This window comes from Cebidichthys violaceus, unplaced genomic scaffold (assembly GCF_023349555.1).
Source record: "Cebidichthys violaceus isolate CVI_PGR_0920_01 unplaced genomic scaffold, fCebVio1.0.p SCAF_7, whole genome shotgun sequence".
NCBI classification, from domain to species: Eukaryota; Metazoa; Chordata; class Actinopteri; order Perciformes; family Stichaeidae; genus Cebidichthys; species Cebidichthys violaceus.
Window position 1 is genome coordinate 15,354,815 of NW_027176927.1, and position 19,192 is coordinate 15,374,006.

The 19,192-nt window shown below is 43.3% G+C and overlaps 1 protein-coding gene across 2 annotated transcripts; it reads right to left on the minus strand.

Annotated features, from left to right (window-relative positions):
- Positions 1–213: 213 nt before the first annotated feature.
- Positions 214–18,728, minus strand: setd2 (SET domain containing 2, histone lysine methyltransferase). 2 transcript variants are annotated; one of them, XM_068735215.1, is made up of 23 exons: positions 18,660–18,728; positions 18,293–18,351; positions 16,808–16,929; positions 14,431–14,452; positions 10,303–14,342; positions 10,038–10,169; positions 9,519–9,647; positions 9,275–9,398; positions 9,096–9,173; positions 8,913–9,010; positions 8,688–8,820; positions 8,383–8,517; positions 8,164–8,292; positions 6,936–8,012; positions 6,768–6,816; positions 6,354–6,690; positions 5,434–6,232; positions 4,893–5,018; positions 4,197–4,333; positions 3,999–4,110; positions 2,847–2,921; positions 2,609–2,710; positions 214–1,964 (listed from the first exon to the last, which is right to left on the minus strand). In XM_068735215.1, the coding sequence occupies exons 3-23, from the start codon at positions 16,834–16,836 to the stop codon at positions 1,803–1,805; spliced, it is 8,025 nt and encodes a 2,674-aa protein (XP_068591316.1). In that variant the 5' UTR covers positions 16,837–16,929; positions 18,293–18,351; positions 18,660–18,728; the 3' UTR covers positions 214–1,802. The 2 variants fall into 2 exon arrangements, with proteins under 2 accessions (XP_068591316.1, XP_068591315.1); XM_068735214.1 differs by having other exon boundaries at positions 18,293–18,694.
- Positions 18,729–19,192: the final 464 nt, after the last annotated feature.

Below are 19,192 nucleotides of genomic sequence, written 5' to 3' on the forward strand. Positions count from 1 at the left end.
AAACATCTGGCTCAACACTGCGTGTGCGCTGTAGTGCCATTCATGCCATGTGCACCCCTTATTAGAGGAGGTGGCCAATCTAAAAAAGGATTGGGTGTGCACTCAGCAGTTAATCATGTATCAGAGATCTCACTCACATTTGCTCGGATCTGTTTGAGTCTCTCCAACCAACACCCACGTGAACTCAATTCAATTGCACAGCTGGGAAATGGATATCATTTTACAAAATGTTTTATTATCTTTTAAAATGTTTGTACACTCGGTATGACAATGTGCTTACACAATACTTACAGTTGAGTAGGGTGAAACTTCCTTTGTACATAGAAAAATAATAACAAAAAAACAACAAAAAAAAGGAAACACTTGAAAATCTCCCCCACCACAGAAATAAAATAGCGGGCTGTGAGTGAGTGGGGTCTTAAGTTTGACAGACTGATGTGGGAGCTGCATCAGGAGGGCTGAGCTGGTGAGGATGAGTGGGTGGGCTCCCTGTGCTCCCCGACCCTACTTTCCTGCATACAGCTTTTGTAATTTTACACAATATTTACACTTTCAATCATGAATGGTAGTCCTCTTACAAAGTGTCTGTTTATTTAAACATTCCCAAATCTATTATTCAATATATTCACATATAAAGCAATATACATATGTTGAAACTTTGCTTAATGCAATTTAATAGTCTGCAACAAATCGGTGACCTAATGCTAATGAAACTACATTCACAACCGTAAAAATCTTGGAAATTAATGAGTGAGTTTGTGGAGCAAGGCCGGCCTAAGTGCTGCCTAACTAAGAATAACTGTGATAAAAAAGAACCAGAACACACAAGATGTTTAGAAACTGTTAAAACTGCAATGCTACAACCTTCGTTTTCAGAATAATTCCTCTAAGAAGACGAAACTGGGCAGAACAAGATGGGAGAGGGGATGGACTGGAAACAGCACATCAAACATGGCATTTAAACCCTGCACCCGTTATAATACATAAATTCATAAAAGACATACTGATCACCTTGCCAACCTGCTGGTTATTGGCTGATCCCTAAGTGTGTTGTGAGTAAAAGCTAATCTCAGGGAGGGCATATTACACAAAGCAGGAGACATGAAAAATGTAAGAATGTCCACAAGGATACCACTCAAACCTCAGCCTACATCATGCATTCATAAAACAACAGAGGCTCCAAAGTCTTGTGGTTAAGAAGGCAGGGTTTGAGGAGCGGAAGCTTGGATCTCCACAGCCCAGTTAAAAGCAGCACCAGATAGAGTCAGTGTCAGGGGGTTGAAGCGTGCACAAGAAAAAGGAAGCGGGAGGGGAGAAGCACTCGACTGTTCTGTCATTGATCCATTTTTAACAGTGAAAAGTAACAAAGAGACTCTGATAACTATGATACCAAAGCAGATTCCATTGAGCTATCCTCATTCAGGGCTAGAAGAGTTTAAAAAGTGGAATTGAGGTGATCATCTCGGGAACATTTAAGAGCCACAAATGAAAAAAAAAAAATGCTTAAAATCAAACAGTCAGTGAAAACATTAGTCTCTGTAGCACCCCGCAGTGTCATCCTTTGAGAACACTGCACCTGGAGTTTTCGAGTCTCTGTCAGTCTTGAGAAAAGGGCTCCTTCGTGATCCACGGGGCCCGGAGAGCTTCTTGGGCAGCAGTGCAATTCTTAGTCAAAAATATGCGTAAGAAACTACTTCACGGCTCAGGCTGGCCAGTACATACATGAAGGAGTGAATGGAAAGGCAAATCTGTGCTTCTCCTGTGTTAGAGCAGGACAAGTGTAACATCTGAGGCTTCTGAGGCTAGTACACCTCCGTGTCCTCTTTGGGCCTGTACACGGTGCCAAACCGCTGCATGTACTTCTTGATGTACTCCTTGGTCTTGTGCTTCACGTTCTCGTTACACTCGAGGTCCTCGGGATTATTGCAAGCTTTCAACTCCTTATTCATAACTCCGTGAGTTAGCTAGAGGAATGGTGAGAGGCGAGGAAAGAGTTAGACATGTTTCTTGTAACAAGACTACAGTAAATTATATAATTACAATGTATATGAGTTGTAGTAGAGCAGTTGGTTGGTTAATTCTCTTTTAGAGACTTTGTCCTTTATAATTGTAGACCATAAAATGCAATCTCTAAATGAGCAAAGCCCAACTCGTCCTTCTGTTTATTGTGCCCATGTCCTCAGAGTCGTGGTACTGTATGTCCGAGTGGCACTCTGTGCAAACCACTCCCTACATACAGAATCCATGGACCCACCAGGAACCATGGAAAAAAAGAAAGAAAAGAATGCTGCCCTTTGAAGAAACACTGGTTGAAAAGAGCTTTTAGAAAGGAATGAGTAAAACAAAAGAGAGGAGGTAATAGTTTACATTTACAATGTGTTCTTGGCCTCCTCCAGAAGCACAATACAAAAACATTTGGCTGGTAAAAGAATTCGTGGGAGTTTAACAATTTAGTTCTGGTTTGAGGGAAACATTGCCTTTAAAGTTAAACGCTGACCAATACTTTCATTGTACTCCGACTACGTAGAGGCCAAGGAAAGGTTTACCACTTCTCTGCATTAATGGAAGTTCTAACAAGACGTGTAAACACCTTAATATTCAACTTTACCTTTCTAGCCAGGTGTTTGAAATCTTCTGTGTTGCTGATGCGTCCAAGTTTGCAGTCTGGTTTCCGAAAAGGATTTAGACATTGCACTATGAACTGGGACATCTGAGTAACATACACACACACACAAAAAAGCATGTTAAAAATAGAAGAATATGTCCAAACAAATGACAAAATGCATGGGTGGCTAGAAGAGGTTTGGAATTTTAAAACAATCATGTTTACAAAGACTCTGGCTTACCTCTTTGCGAAATGTCTCTTTACTCTTTTTAGCCAGCTCACTGGAAGTGTCTGCTTCAGCTGTCTTTGTGGAAAACTGTAACGACATCATAGAAGAGATGGATGAGATGATTAAAACACTTTCTTAGCTATAGTGGAAGATAGTAAAACCATATTAAAGTGACATAACCTTGCAGAGTCATGTTCTCTAATTAAAATCACAAGTGAGGCCACACCTGTGCATCAGCTCAATCAAACATGACAACTGGCTGCGAAACAGTAGCTATCAAGGCCAGTGGGGCATCAAACAGCACCTGCTCACCAGCTACTTGACACAAAGCAGGGATATCCTGCCAGGACACGGCCTCTCCGGCCCCAGCCTTCAACAACAAAGGCGAGCAGGCAACAGCTGACTGCCTATACCAACAACAAAGTGCTGAGGATCAAAAGCAAGCACCAAGGATTTACACTAACACAGTGCTAGGGCGAGGAATCCAGACAACGGTTAAATCTGGGACGCCTTACAAGTGCGGAGCATGTGCCGTAGTTCTGGATGTGAACACCGCCACGGTCTAAACACATGCTGCTGGGAAATGGTCCATGACCATGTCGCTGTTCTTGGCGGGAAATGTTGCATGAAAAACACGGATCTCTCAATTTTAGCTTTTTTAAAGCTTTTTTTCCCCCCAATGCTGTTACATCTTTTTTTAAAAAGACAAAAGGGACACTCACGTGGTTAAACTATTAAATAAGAAACCGCAAATAAATGAAAGCTAGCTCTTCCAGATGGCTTCTATTATCCTCAAAGTCAGGATAGGAAAAGAGTGGAAAACAAACGAGGCAGAGGAAGAATAGATGAGCGGAGCCACCCCTCCCTTTAGGGCCTTGAGGCTAAGGGACAGCTGAGCAGGGGGTGGAGTGAATGTCTCCATGAAGATTCTGATGATGTTATTTTGCAAGTCATCAACGAGCACATAACACTCACTGAATATGGTGTCGTCCTGAGTTTTTTTCCCCCCTTTTAAACACAGCTGCAAGTAATCTCTTGTGCAGCATCTTCAATGACTTGAAGGAACAAACACTATAATCATGTTTTGCATCCAAGCACATACTTTCTGGGAACCAAACAAAAAAGTGAAGCACACTTTGAAAACGATCACTGCAAACAGCATACCTTGGAAGGATTCTCGTCATAGGTGGGTGTTCCCAGGTCCATCTCAGATTCATGGTCCACACTAGTGTTGTCACTACATCCGTCCCAGGTTGGAGGGTCCCACTGTGTTTGTCTAATGCACAGAGGGAAGTAATGTTAGATAGAAAAACAATGCAGGGAGGTTCTAGATGCATAAACACACTTCACAGCAATACCTACCTTGTGGCAATATGGTAGTAGTAGATCTTGCCCTCAGGATCGCGGGCCACCTTCCAGTTGGGAGGTAGGACGATGGTTTTTGGTTTGGGGGGAGAGGGGGGAGGCAGGTCTATCACATTGTTGGGTACAATCATTTCCTGGAGATTAGAAGAAATGGAGAGTAAGTATCGGCAGCAAAATCCACAGAGCTTCTCTTTGAAGTACCTCTTTTGGGTTTTGCTAGGAGAAAGAACCTGATTCACTTTAGCTGCATGTTTAAATTTAAAGTCATATATGACTATTGAGTCATTTTCATTATTTGTTCCATCTTTACTCACATCTTAAAAGTCACTTTATCATTACATGGACAGGACCCACATCTGTAGCTAGTAAGAGTTGATATCTAATTTAGATATATACTACCCCCTTGTGGCAACACTGAGACAATAGGTTTCCTTAGAATCACATACAGCATAATTCAGATTTCTAAAAATCCCAAAGCAGAGACCCAATAATAAACTGTTGCACAGCATCTCTCAAAACAGTGACTCTATAATGTGACCTCTCACTGCTCAAGAAAAATAAATATATATCTTTCCTTTACAAATATCCATTTGGTTTGCAGTTGTGAATTATCAGTCAATGGTGGTACGTCTTGCCCCTATTGTCCCGTTTCAAGTAAAACACACAATTTTAGACACCGTGTGCATGAATTACCTGTTGGACAGTTTGGGATGTGACAATGGTGGTGACTGTGCCTCCCTGCTGCACCACCACTCCCTGCTGATGGCCAGGATACACAGGCTGACCATGCAGGTAGCTGGCTGTGGGTTCAGTGTACGCCTTCAGAAACACAAAATCCAAATCAGATCACACAGTTACTATGGACATTCAGAAATCACGTTCGATAACAATTTATCATACACATGATGGATTAAAAGTTTGCAGCAATGCACAAGCAATAGAGTTATACGATTGTTGTACCGAGATGACATCTTTCTTTTCCAAACCATATTTGATTACTTTGCTTCTGTTTAAAGCTTAACATACTGCTGAAAAACACTCCATTAGTTTGGCAAATTATGTTACTATCAAAGTAACATATCAAGACCAACCCCAAACATTAATGTAATTAATATAAAGAGTTTTACACAATGGCTAAACTACATCTCAACACTGTATACTATAGAGAGCAATTAGAAAATCCAAGTACAGCAAAATCCCCAGAGGATATGAGCCCCAGCAAAGAGCACTCTACCTGTATGACGGGAGCGGTGGCTTGTGGGTAGGCGGTGGGGATGCTGTAGATGGTTTGGCATGGCTGACCCTGGTAATAGATGGCTGTCTGTGTCTGAGGCGGTGGTGGAGCTGTGGCGTACTGCTGTGCAGGCTGTGTCTGCACAGTCACTGCCTGCTGAGTTGTGGGATCCCAGAGAGTGGTGTAGCTCTGCTGGCTCTGCACCTGAGGGGCCACCTGGGCGGGTACAGAGAGGACAGCTACGCCTGCGTCCTGAGTTGCTACAGTTGGCTGGGAATACTGTTGGGGGTCGCCAGTGGTGAGGTCGGTGGTGGTGATGTGCTGAGAGAGATTAGAGACCGGAGTGGCCTGGGAGGTGGAGGATGGGGAGGACAGCCCCAGGTCTGAGACAAGACGCTGAGGAGGTGTCTCTTCATAGGTCAGGGTGGGATCAACCGGAGGGGTAGGAAGCAGTACTTTGCCTGCATTGGGGTTGGTAGGATCCACAAAGGTCTGGATGGGATATCCAGGAGGGTAGGTAATGAAGCCGGGGCTGGAGGCATAGGCCAGAGCAGGGTCATAAGCCATAGTTTGGAGCTGGAGCTGCTGTTGCTGAAGCTGTTGCTGTTGCTGAAGCTGTTGCTGCTGAAGCTGTTGCTGCTGGAGCTGCTGCTGCTGAAGCTGCTGCTGCTGCTGAAGCTGTTGCTGTTTCTGGGCTTCCCGCTGAGCAACCTCCTGCTCGAACAGCTTTCTGCGCTCCTCTGTGGATAGCTTGTTGCGCTCTTTGCCCCGTGTCTTGCTGCTGTTAGATGTGTCAAACCTTAAAAATCCAGAGAACAAGAACACAGTTGAATGTCAAATGTTTACTATGACATGACTAAGATTACAGTATGCTTTGAACACACTCACCACAACGTTCCCCCAATCACAAAAATTCTTACCGTTCTTCAGTGCGTCGGCTACTCCTCTCGTAGGATGAGGGTGGTGAAGCTGAGCGTCTCCTCCGTCTCTCTGTGCTGCGTTGTGGAGTTTTGTCAGAGACTCTATCACGGTCTCGATCACGATCACGATCACGATCCCGTTCTCGTTCTCGTTCTCGGTCGCGATCTCTGTCTCTGTCCCTTTCCCTGTCCCAGTCTCGATCCCTGTCTCGATCCCTGTCTCTGTCATAATCCCGGTCTCTATCGCGTTCCCGCTCCTTTTCTCGCTCCCTTTCACGTTCTCGGCTACCGGAAGTTGTGCGTGGCGTCAAAGCTGCGTCTCGATCTCGGCTGCGATCTGTGAGAAAATCTAGTTAGCCAAAAACCAAATGGAAAACAAACCAAGGCCAAAAGTTAGCATTAGATTCAACTTACCATTTGCTTCCTTTTCCACCTGACTCTTCTTTGGTATTCTGTACACCTCCTGAAAGGGCAAGCACAACTTTGACTTCAAACCTCAGAAAACAATAGGATGCAAAGAGATAATATTACCGTGCATGTTTCACAGTGTCTTCCTTTAAAAGTGAATCTCTTTGAGCTCACCTTCAGATCCTTCCAGCTGTCCAGAAGCCTGGCAGCCATGCCACTAATGTCCAATGCACTGAGTTGGGGCTCCTGACTCCTCTCACTCTCCACATCTGAGACACCTTCCTCTTCATCCTGAGAAGGAGTTCCTATCACTGATGGGTCCACGGGGGTCGCAATGACCTCGGAGGGCACACTGGCCTCGGGGGTCTCAGAGCTTGGAACTGCATCAGTGGCAGATTCACCAGGTTGCGCCTCGCTGCCTGGAGGTTTTTCAGCTTCTTGCGTCTCTGCCTGGAACTCCATATTCTCTGAAGGCTGCTCAGGTGGAAGCTCAGCAACCTCTGTTTGGATGGACTGACTCTCTGGCTCAAGAACTTCAACGGCGGTTTGGTCTCCTTCCAGTTCAGCCTTTTCCGTCACTGGCTGACTGGTCTGCTCCTCCCCACTCTCCTGTTCTTCACTCAGCTCTTTTGGCCCCTCAAGTTCACCCGTATGACCCTCACTCATGTCTGCCTTCATCTCAATCTCTTTCTCCAAATCCAGCTCAATTTTTTCTTTTACCTCCTCAGTTTGAGGTTGTTGTTGACTGCTTAAACTCATCTCCGTCTCTTCCTCTTTCTCCCCTTTGATCGGATCCTCCTCTTTCACCGACTCTTCTGTCGTTCCCTTCGTTGGATCCGCATCTTCGCAAACGGGCTCTGCCTTCAACTGTTTGCCATCAGGAAGTCCAGAATGTGAGGATTCATCTTCTTCCTCATCCTCGTCCTCTTCCTCTTCCTCCTTCCCATCAGATGCTTTGCTGGCGTCAGAGAGTGCGCTGTCCAGACTGTTTTCACTGATGATTTTAAGGCGGCGGTACACAGCAGGTTTTGAGGTGTCACCATCCAATTCTGGTCCCAGTTTGGTGGAAGACCCATCAGGAGTGTTGAGGGGTGTTTGAGCACGGGAGGTGTTCTCGCTGGAGTAGCCATCCATCTCAGCAGGGTGAGGGGTTGTTTTTGTCTGGGCCCATCGCTGGATGAAGCTAAGGACTCTGCTCTCCTCCAACATGTTCTTAGTAGAGATAGGCAGCACAGCCAAGGTCTTCATAATCTGTAAGCAGAATTATATATTATTAGCGATCAAACAGCAAAGAGCTGTGTATATGACCATACAGGCTCTGAGGACTTTCAGATTCCTTGTTACTTCAGTGAGATGTACAATATTATTAATGTTTTAATGCAAACTCTATGACATATATCACCTCTAACTGCAGTTTGATGTTATTGGCACTGTTGCCTTTAGCTTCAGAAAGCTCCACCATGAAGATCCACAGCAAAGACAATCCATGATGGTCCAGGAACTGCTTCAGGCATGATGGATTTTGAGTATCCTATGCCACACAAACATATATATTACTTGATGCAAATGATAATAACAAATACCAACAATATAAAAAAGGCATCAACCACTCATGTCATACTTGTATGAGCTTGAAACAGATGAGTTTCTGCTCCATGGTTTCCACTCGGACCATTAGCCTGCAGAGAGCCACCACCTGTTTCTCATCATATAGGCCTTCTCCATTCTCCAATAATGCCTCAAGCTCCTCATCAACCTGAGGAAGGACAAAGTGATGTCATCATCAAAAATAACACATCTCACTTGAAGAAAGTGTCTTAGAGACATTTTAGACAAGAGAAAAACCTGCAACCACTTTAGCATTACTGGCAGCCAGATGTATAGCAATGAGAAGACACACTATGAAATATGACTGAAAGCACTGACCGTGGTGAGAGCATTCTTTCGACTGCGGTCTTTCTTCATCTTCCCTCCAGCTGCCCGGACACTGACTCTGTTCTCCCCACCCAGGAAGCCTCTGCAGCTGGGTGCTCCACAGAAGCATTTCTGTGCTTCTTTGCTGTAGAAAAAGATCAAACAAAAAGGTGAAATTCCCATGACCATGGCCAAATACAAGTGTGGAGAAAACAAATAACTGCAGAGGAACAGTACCCATATCTCTGAAACTGGTAGTCAAACGTCAGTTCAGTTCCTGCAGTCACCGCCTTGGAGGTGAAGAACCCGACTCTAAGCTGGCCATTCACAGTCCACTGGATTGGGAAAAAAAATTATCATCAGGCAAGTCAGCTTTCAGTAAGTTAACCTGAAAGAGTATTGTATATTTTGCCACTGTACCTTCTGGGTCTCACAGTTGGGCTCGCAGCTATGGTTCATAAACCGAGAGCAATTTCCCTTCAGCGTTGCATCAATGATCTGAAGGGACATAATGCAACGTCAACTATTTCTACTGCCTGAATCATTAAGCCAGATTGCAGTTTAAATATTAACATTAAATGTGTCACATCGTCCCTTACCTCATTATTCTTTAGAGACATGAAGTAGTAGTGGATGTTCTTGTTGCGAGCATATTCTTTCACCCTTGTTTTGAACTCCTTGTGGTCCAATACCTCCCCGCAGTATTCCAGCACAAAGGTGTTTCTGAAACAGAATTAAAAATATAATAAAACAATAAAAATGGAGTAAGTCGCTCCACAATTACTACTATCTTTGTGAATATTGTAATGTTACAGGCAAGGAAAACATTTTAAAAAGGCTTACGGAACCAATTCTCTAGCTGCCCGTAGACCCCAGCCCTTGTCTTGTGTGAGAATAACCTCGAAGTCTGCATGTTGTTTCATCTGAAAGCGTCGGTTGGAGCAGTAGGCTCCATTCAGGCACCGTGAGGAGCTGGAAAACCCCCCCCCAAAAAAACCTAGGTCAAAACATATACTTTAACAGGATCAAAGTTTTGATTGCAAATCACCATATTTGAACAGGATTAACTCTGTTAAATTCGCTGAATTTGGATGTTAAACAGCATGATTTATACTGACTCCTATCCAGCTCTTATTAGGTACACTAGGTTTTACTGTTGCTAAAGCAACACATTTGTCAGGTAGTTGAAAATCAGATAAAAGTATTTGAACAGGTTTCGTCTATACCTTTCTCCACTCATTGTGCAATCCTTTTACTACTAATTAATTCCAGGCCATTTCCTAACCTAGGAACACTGCAAAATGTTAAATATAAAAACATTGCATTCTTAGATGCTGTGTTTATCTGTAATTATCTACTTACCACTCAATCATTAGCAGCCGGTTCAGACAGTCTTCACCGCATGCCAACACTCCCCTTGAACGCTCCTCTCTGGGCAGCACCGGGCATTCACATTGCATTCTCTTGATATCTCGATGAGATTTGCTCTTCTTTCTGCAAAAAATCATTTTAAAAAAAAAAAACTTTCAAAACTCCAGCCTGAAAGCACTTGAATATTTTTTTATGAGGTTATTCTTCGTACGAACAAAATAATTAGTTTTGTTCATTGGGCTGGACAACAACTTACCTCTCAGTCAGATACATGTTTTCCTCAATCAAGTCAAAGTAAGGCGGCATCTTCTTAGACCTGGAATACTCTTTCCATCTATTGCTGTCTCGAAAGTCTCGCAGATTGAGTGTTGGACGCTGCACCTCAGCTTTGACATGACTTTCCTTCGTGACATCAGCATCTCCATGACGCTCCCTTTTGCCTGCCGGCCCAGCTTCCGCCTCATTGTCCGAATCCGACTCAATCTCTGGCCGCCTCTTCTTGGGAGGGCCCCGGCCTCTGTGGGGTCTAAAATTGTCTTCTCTAGGGGGGTCCGGCACAGCAGAGCCCCTGCTATTGCTGCTTATTTCATGCCCTTGTACAAAGCTTGATGACCCAGGAGCGTGAGGTCCACTGCATTCAACAGCTGTTTTACTGAGGTCAGATAGTTTATCCCCGCTGTAGTCATCGTGGTCATTAGTTAGAGAGTCAGGATGAATTTCACCTGCAAGATCCTGATAATGTTCATGCACATGGAGGTAGGGTTGTCTGCTAGTCTGTGTGTTTGGGGATTGGTGGTTCCAGGTGGCATTACTCTGCCTGTGCTCCTGTTCCTTAAGAGAGGTTTCAGTCAGTTTAGTGTTTGGTATCTGTGGCCCATGACTGCTATCGGGCTGCTGGTATGTACTACTGGGCTGCTCTGCTTGCGAAAAATCCCAACCCAGGCTGAATCCGTTCCTGTCATTGATATTGTCAGCATTGGAGAAATCATCATGTTGGTAATGGGAGTACATCCTTTCACCTCTGCTGCTTACATTATGCTGTTTGTGCCCTTGCTCACACTGTCTGGAATTATCAAGGCTGTGGGCGTGATCTGTGGCACTGCCATGGGCACCAATAAGACTGGCCACGTAAGGCTGCACACTGACGGAGCTGGAACCCTCCGAGTGACTGGTGCTATCGATCATATTACTCTGGGATTGACACAACATGCTGCTATGGGATAATTCGTTTACACCAGCACATGGAGCACCGGTCTCCATGAATGCGGAGGGACTCCCCTGCATTTGCTGTTTGCCTTGATTTGGGATTTCATTGATATTCACATTCTGCAGTTCTGAACTTCTCATTAGACTGCATGCGGAAGCTCCAGTGTCACGTGAATCCATTGTTAGGGAAGAATTCTTTGGCACCACCACCACAGAGTGCAATCGTTTTAGAGCCTCGCCGCAATCGGAGTCATACTCCGAGTTGTCACTATCACTGACCTCGCTCTGTTCTCCTAATGCATGCTGATTAAGAAATGCTCTCTTACTCAATTTGTTCTTGTGAGAGCTGCCCTTGGATCTGTCTTCGTGATCATCGCCATTCCAACTCTGCATCTTCGCAGCTTTGTCGACCTGTGATGCATCATTTAGGTGTGGAGGCTCGTCTGTGTTTGCTTTTTGATGAACACTCAGTTTTAAGTCACAGTGGTCAATGCTGGTGCTCGCTTGTGAAGGCTCACTTTGGTCTTTGTATTTATCGGTCATGGATGTGCTGTCTGAGCCAACTTTCTGCTTTGAGATCTCAGTCTGGTTAACCAGTATGGAATGTGTTTCAGCTTCTTGCTGAGTAGTATCTTTAATGTCAGAGTCTTGTTGGGTATTGTCTTTAGAAAACTCTATTTTTTTGACAGAGATCACTTTTTTTACACTAGGCTTAGTCTCCGCACAAAGTGTCCTCTGTGAATTATCACTCTCTGAGGTGTCCTGCCCGACAATATCCCATCGGGACTTTTTATTAGTACTGCTGCTCTTTTTAACAGTAATCATATTTTGTTGTTCAAGTGTCAGCTGACCCTCAGATTCAAGACATGGTGAATCAAATATGAGTGGCAAGCTTGTGCCAGGCGGCTTGTCGACTGTCAAAACTTCAACAATCTCTGGTTTAGTGTTCTGCTGGACATCGTGGGTGACAGGTATATCAGCTGTGTCAAGTAAAGACTTTGGCCCGAGCGAACAGTCAACCACCTTCTTGTCCTGGCTGCATATTATACTATCATTACTACTGCATGGATTAAAGACAGCTGCCTTTGAGTTCACATGTGGTTGAATATTAGAAGAGAGGCCATCCTTCACATTGGTCAAGTTTTCCAGGGCTGCATTTACATGCGTTAGGCTTTCACTTAAGGTTATGGCTGAGGTCTCAACTTCAAGATCTGATTTAGTTTCTTCTGATCTCTTGGATGACGATTCTTGCAAACTCTTATCAGTACATGAGACAATCTCCTTAACATCCTGACTAAAATGTTCAGTTCCAACTTGTTGGGAAACCGATTTTTCTTTTTCACTCTGAGAACACGATTCTGTGGTGTTTGTACACGGCGGTGCTTCACCAGGGCTGTGAAATATGTCGTTTGATTGTCTATCATACCCGCTGGTTTTCTGAGAAGATCTAGACGGGGTCATCTGCTTCGAGTCTGGCCTGCTGGTTTTCTTCAGTGAGGATTTACAGTTCTCCTCTAAGCCAGAGCTTTTGTCAGAGGCCTGTGATTTTCCCTTATGATCTGCCTCAGTGTCGCTAAAGCTGCTTTTTTGACGTTTTTCATATGTTTGAGAGTGGGTATGCAGACTGGAAGAAGAGGATTTACTGTTGGTCTCTGACTTGTGATGGGTGCTAGATTTACGGTAACTGGAGTCCAGATCAGGAGAGCACTTGCGCTGGGAATCAGAGTCTAATAGTCGCTTTGAAGTCCTTTCAGACTTTGACAATTGTGTTCTTTTATCCAACTCTGAAGAGTGAGGAGAATCTGCAGATTTAGAGGCTTTCTCAGATTTTGAGTAGGAAGATGATTTAGACTCTTTATGCGAGCTTGAATGGGCAGACAACCTACTGGAGTCACTTGTCCTTGTCCGTGTCTTCCTATGGTCATCCTCTGAGTCGGAACTGTCCCGAGTTCTGTCAGTGCGAGAGCGAGAACGTCTTCTCTCTCTACGTGGAGAACTGCGGTGAGATCTTCGATCAGAATCATGATAGTATGACCTTTCGGAGCGTGACCCTCGGTCGCCTCGGGATCTCTCTGATCTAGAGTGAGATGAACTTGTCCGCGACCCTCTTGATCTAGAACGTGATCTAGACCTGGACCGTCTGCGATCTTTGTCTGATCGAGATGAACGTGAGGATGTGTGTCTGGACTCACGGTCTGATTTGGAGTAACTAGAAGACCTTTCATAATTCTCTGACCGCTTAGAGGAACTTTTTTCCTTTTCCTCCAAATGTGAACCAGAGGAAGACTTTTTTACCTCCTTGCTTCTGCTGTCAGAGTTTCTTTTACTTTTAGAGTCAACTGATTTGCGGCTAGAAGACATCTGGCCTGAATCTTCATCAGATTCTGAGCCAGGGGGAGCACTATCAGATTGGGACCTGGTTTTCCTTTTGTCTACCTTACTATCCTGCTCAGCACTGCTGGAACTCTCTCCATCTTTTCCTGAGGAAGCAGGTGGCTTCTTGAGGCTAGGAGTTACCCTTGTCTCAGGGGCTTCAATGTGAGAATTTTCAGCAGGGCAGACACTAACGATACTCTGAGGCTGGGGTACTGGAAATTCAGTTACACTTGTTGGTTTCTGCAGAACCTCCAATTGTGGAGAGAGAGATTCTTCTGGCACAACAGATGTTGGTTTCTCCTCAGTCACAGAGACACTGAGAATTTGCTTCTTGAAATGCATTTTAGGTAAGTCCGTTTTCAGTTTGGTGGCTGAGCAGACTGGTGTTTCAGGAGGTGTCTCTGCTATTGTTGGCACCATGGGTATCTGGTTTTGCTCAGTTTTGCTGTCCGTATCCTGCTCTTCTTTGTCTGAGGTTGACTGTGATGAGGCAGCGTTAGGCTCAGTGCCAGACTTGTCAGGACTGGCAGGGATAAAGAACGGGCTCTGCAGTGGCTTCTTGGTCGGTGCGAAGCTGAAGGACACTTTCTGACGACCCTGATCTTCTAAGTTGACCTTCATCTTGGTCCCTTTAGGCAAGAGATGGTTGGATAGCATGACTCTGGGAGACAGGCTTTTGATTAGAGCTGCCTTGGATAGGCCCTCCACCGTCACCTACAATAAAAGGGAAACCACTTGTAACTTGAGTTTTTTGAAAATCGTGAAATTAGACATCGTGGTCATCAATTTTGTTTAAACTTACCGAGGCACCACTCCCCTCCTCTCTATAGTTACACAAGAGCATCGTGGGAACATAAAAAGAGAGAGGAAAGACAGAAAACTATTTACGCAGTTCATGCAACACAACAACCCCAACCTTCCAACATATTTAAAACATAAGAACTACCAACTGAGGTCCCGGAGGACCCTAAGAATAAACTACTGTCATCTGAAGAAAAAAACAAAACAACAATTAGCAATTAGAACATCAGGATGGATACTAATCCAAAATTCTCAATGTAGCCTAAAGAGATGTGAACATGTCCTTGAACATATTGTCTTTGCTCCAAACGGTTAATGACTTTGAAGCACAACATCTGCTGCCCAATCTACAACCGCGTTAGGTCTTCTCTTTCCACCGCCTGCTCCTGTTACTTTGTTTCTCTGTATCTTGAATACATACATACACACATAGAAAAGAAAAGAGACATATATAGAATTCTTTTTTTAACTTCATCTTAACCACTTTTGGCATTTATAAATGATGGAGAGTGACAGGAAATAAGTAATATACTGGATTATCCCAAACTTCACACGGAGAACAATCCAATGAAATAGCTGAAAAAGGGGAGTACGTGGCCATTGTAACTTGAATAAAAATAAAATCTAAAATGTGTTATTTATGTAAACAGAAGAATAACAGTGCTTTTTTCATTATGAATGTTTTAGGTTGTATGAACAGTATTCTCCATAAAAATGTATCAATATTATGGGGTTTCTTGCTCAACTGTACATAGGTACTCTATGGTGTTGATGGTCTTGAATCCACCAAAACTTGAGGCCAAGTGCTAAACTGCTTATTCTGGGGACAGGATGATAAAACAGCTCAGTTTAAAGTAAAATATGAATTGAAGAACCAACGCCGGTTCTAAAGCCAACGCCTTGATCAATAACAGGAGCATGACTTTGGTGTAGCAGAAAAAATATGCACCCCAGTGCTCGCCTATGCGATTAAACAACTGCCATTTTCAATTTACATAATATGATGAGAGATTAGCAAGGTGTGTGGGAACTGACAAAAAGGGAAATGCATTATTGCAACTAAATGAAATAGTTAGGTGCACCAGTTCAACTATTGTCAAAGGTAAAGCAAAGGTTAGGCTAAGTGTCCTTGACCAAAACCTAAGTGAGTTCTGCAATACCTGAATGGAAATCAATTATTTTATTTTAAAAAGTAAAAGGCCATATGAAATAATAGTTTGTATGACAGGCAGGACAGTCTGTCTTAGGTTTATTCCTAAGCCTGAACCTAAGTAAGCAGACCTCAAGGAGACCAAACTAAAGCCCTCAAAAACTGTTAACAACAGATATAGTAGGCTATACGTAGAATATATGTGAGGGTCCCTAAAACAAGCCTGGAAACAACCTCCAACTCATATTATATAGCTTAAATTGTCTACATTGCTGGGCTTGCAACCGGTGCAGCCAAAAAAAAAAAAACCAGCAGAGGCCAATAATTCACAAAAACAGAGATGCCAGTATTTAACATGTAAGAAACCTGCCCTATTATAGGTGTGTGTGTGTGTGTGTGTGTGTGTGTGTGTGTGTGTGTGTGTGTGTGTGTGTGTGTGTGTTTTCTTTAGGGTAGGCTCAATGTGGGCGCTGAGCAACGATTGGGTCATTTAATCTTTTGGGATTTTATTTTTTCCTTTTCTCTCTGTGACCTTCAAAATGAGACACGTCTGCTGTGACATTCTGTCGTATAGAAAGGGCCGTGACAAGCAGACTACAGTCAAATGATTAATGAACTGAGCCTACGAGACCAAGAACTGTCCGTTTTAGCTTGATGCCGCAGTATTTTACACCAAATTTAATAATGTTATTCCAACTGTAATGAAGAACTGTTTCATGTTTCAAGCTAATAAACATGAACTGTGAGCAGCACTGAACATAACATTCAATAGCAAGCATTGCGGTGATCCATAGTTAATATATTGTGACTTAAACTGATACCTGATCACAGGACCTGGAATAACTTCTCTAAACAATGTCTCCATTCCTACTAATGATGTAATTTTGTTCATGTAAGAAATATAACTTACACATCTTCACATGTTATTCAGAGGTGTATCATTGTATACTACTGTCACAGGCCCTGATGAATGGATAAAAGCATATGAAAACAACGGACATTTAGCAGAGAACAGTCTTGTAGTTTTAATTGTAAAATAACTATCAGTGCATAAATAATGACAATGCCTTGGGCTTGGGATGACCTGGATATGAAGATGTTTTAATAGTAAATAAATGCCAAAAGTATCTGCACAGACTGCATCCAAAACAAAATACAGTTTGGATTTCATATCAAACTACTCTAAACAAGACATACACTGTGAGTTGCATTTTGTGCGGTCTAATACCTGATCTCTGATTTGAGAAGGGTGTCCATTGAGAAACTCGTCTAGGATTAGTGGGCTTGAAGAGGCTGCTGGCCAAGAATAATCCAAATCAGAGAAATGAGCCCTCCAAAGTGACGCCACACCTGACAAAAGAAAGATAGGGTTTCAATGAACCAAGTCTGGTTTGTCCACAACACTTTACAGCTACTCTGTCAGGAACTTTTGTAATTTTGGTTTTAGTAGTGAATGTGGCTTGTGCAAAACACAGGCTTCCCTCCCTGAGTCTCCTGTTATCTGTCGTTGCAATGTGGCAGAGATAACATTACTAGTTTCACCGTTTAAAATAATGTAATCTATAGAACAAGGATCCCCCTTTTCTCAGCTTGGTGGGCTGCTAGTCTCCTCTTATGTCGCTTTGGTTACAACAAAGTCACAACAAAAGTAAAGCTCAGTAGTACTATCATGGTCGAAGATGAAAAACATGGATGCAGGGTGAGATCAGAACACGCATATCATTATCAGACATGTAACGTTAACGTGAAAGCAAGCGCAAGCCAATGGCCTACACAAAACAACGGCTGTGTGTACAAAGACGACTTCTGTGTCGGACTACATCGACTCTTTTGTGAAAACAAACGGTGACTGTTTCGAGGCTAATTAAGAAACTAACTAAAGCATGGCCTGTGCGGGAGACTTGGATCCAGCCTAAATATGGCCTTTAAAAAGGATAGTTCTACCCACTATGTAGTGGTAGCGAGTAACGTTAGAGGATGTATAGCAAACCTAGCAATACAGTGTAATATTCTATCAAGATTTGCTAACTAGTCATACTACATCATGCGTATATACAAGTAGTAATCTGGCAGGTAAGATAGCATGAAGCTGGCTGTTCCACTGATACGCTGATTTAGAATAAATATCAGAACCAGATAAAGCTAAGCTAACGTGTGTGAGCTAACTTTAACAGAGAGCTCTAGTGTGCCATCTTTAAAGATAGCGTTAGCTCGTGTTGTGCTTAAAGTATACTTACTGTTGTTAACGCTGACTAGCAAACAAGTAGATGCTTGGGAATGCAATCCGTGTGACGTTTGGCAGGTGTTTCGGTTGCACAGCAAAGGTAAACAAATCTGTTTCTATAAACGAAGACGGAACTCTACTAGCATTAGCAGCTAATGCAAGCTAGGTTAGCCTACTGTACTAACGGCCACTAGGCTAACGTTAGTTGTTAACTTGTGTTTTTACTATCGATCGATGATCGGTGGCGAAGGTGTAAAGTCAAAGTACTACAGGTCTCGTGGAGAGCTCGGTACGTTTCTAATTGAATAAATAAGCAAGAAAGGTTTGATTATTTGTTTCCGTTTAAGGATATGATGGACCCTCGAGTCTCTGCACCCGGCTTTACTAGCATGCTAGCTAGTGTTGTTTTGTCCGACTTGTGTGTAGTAACAATGCTAAACCACAATGAACCTAATAATAAGTAAAAACAGCAGTTCACGAGGTACTTACTTGACGAAGTGCTTAAGGTCACAAGGTTCCCCCATCTTCGAAATCACCGGTAATCGACCCTTTGAAAAACATCAAGCAACAATGTATGCCGACGTCAAATCCATACGGAGCTGTCGGAAACGATCGTCGGCTAGAGGCTCCGCTGCTGCGCCCCAGCTTCAGCCTGGGTGAATGCTGGTACTATCGAGCTAATCGAGCTAGCATAAGCTCACATAGTTAACCAGGAGTTGAGAGGAGAGCTCAAGAACACGAATCTCCAAGAAAACTAAGCCCCCAGAATGTGTCTTAATTTTGGGTCAATCGGTTAATTACAATCAGAGTGACAACCCGATCTGCTTGAAGGATTATGAACATATCTCTGAAATACCTTTTTATTCCACACACTGATCCTCACAGTGTCTGTTGCTGTGGCTGCTGTGTTCAACAACATCACATGATGTGGGAACGTAGCTGGCGCGAACCCTGGAGCGCACTGCGGGTCCGAGCCATCAACAACTATAGCGATTTAAAGAATACAAAAAAAAATAGCCTACATATACATTTGAAACCATCACACTACCTTGTTTGAGAAGAGACGTAAGGTAAGGTGTCACAAAAGACATTTCACGAAATGCAAACAACTTTATTCTGAATTTAGACCTAATAAAACAACACATACAACTCTCAATTTGCCACATAGCAAATTCCATGGTCTGACAAGATGAAATTATCTTTATTTATTTTGTGCTCCCCACACAACACTCGAGACATTCTTACTTTGTCTTACAGCTATTCATGAGAAGGTTGTCTGTAGATCTCTAAATATAATCTTGCTCCCTTGAACGTCTGTCAGAGGGAGAAATAGGTAAATGTAGGATTAACTAGACTAGGACAAACAGGACCCAATGCAACACGATGTAT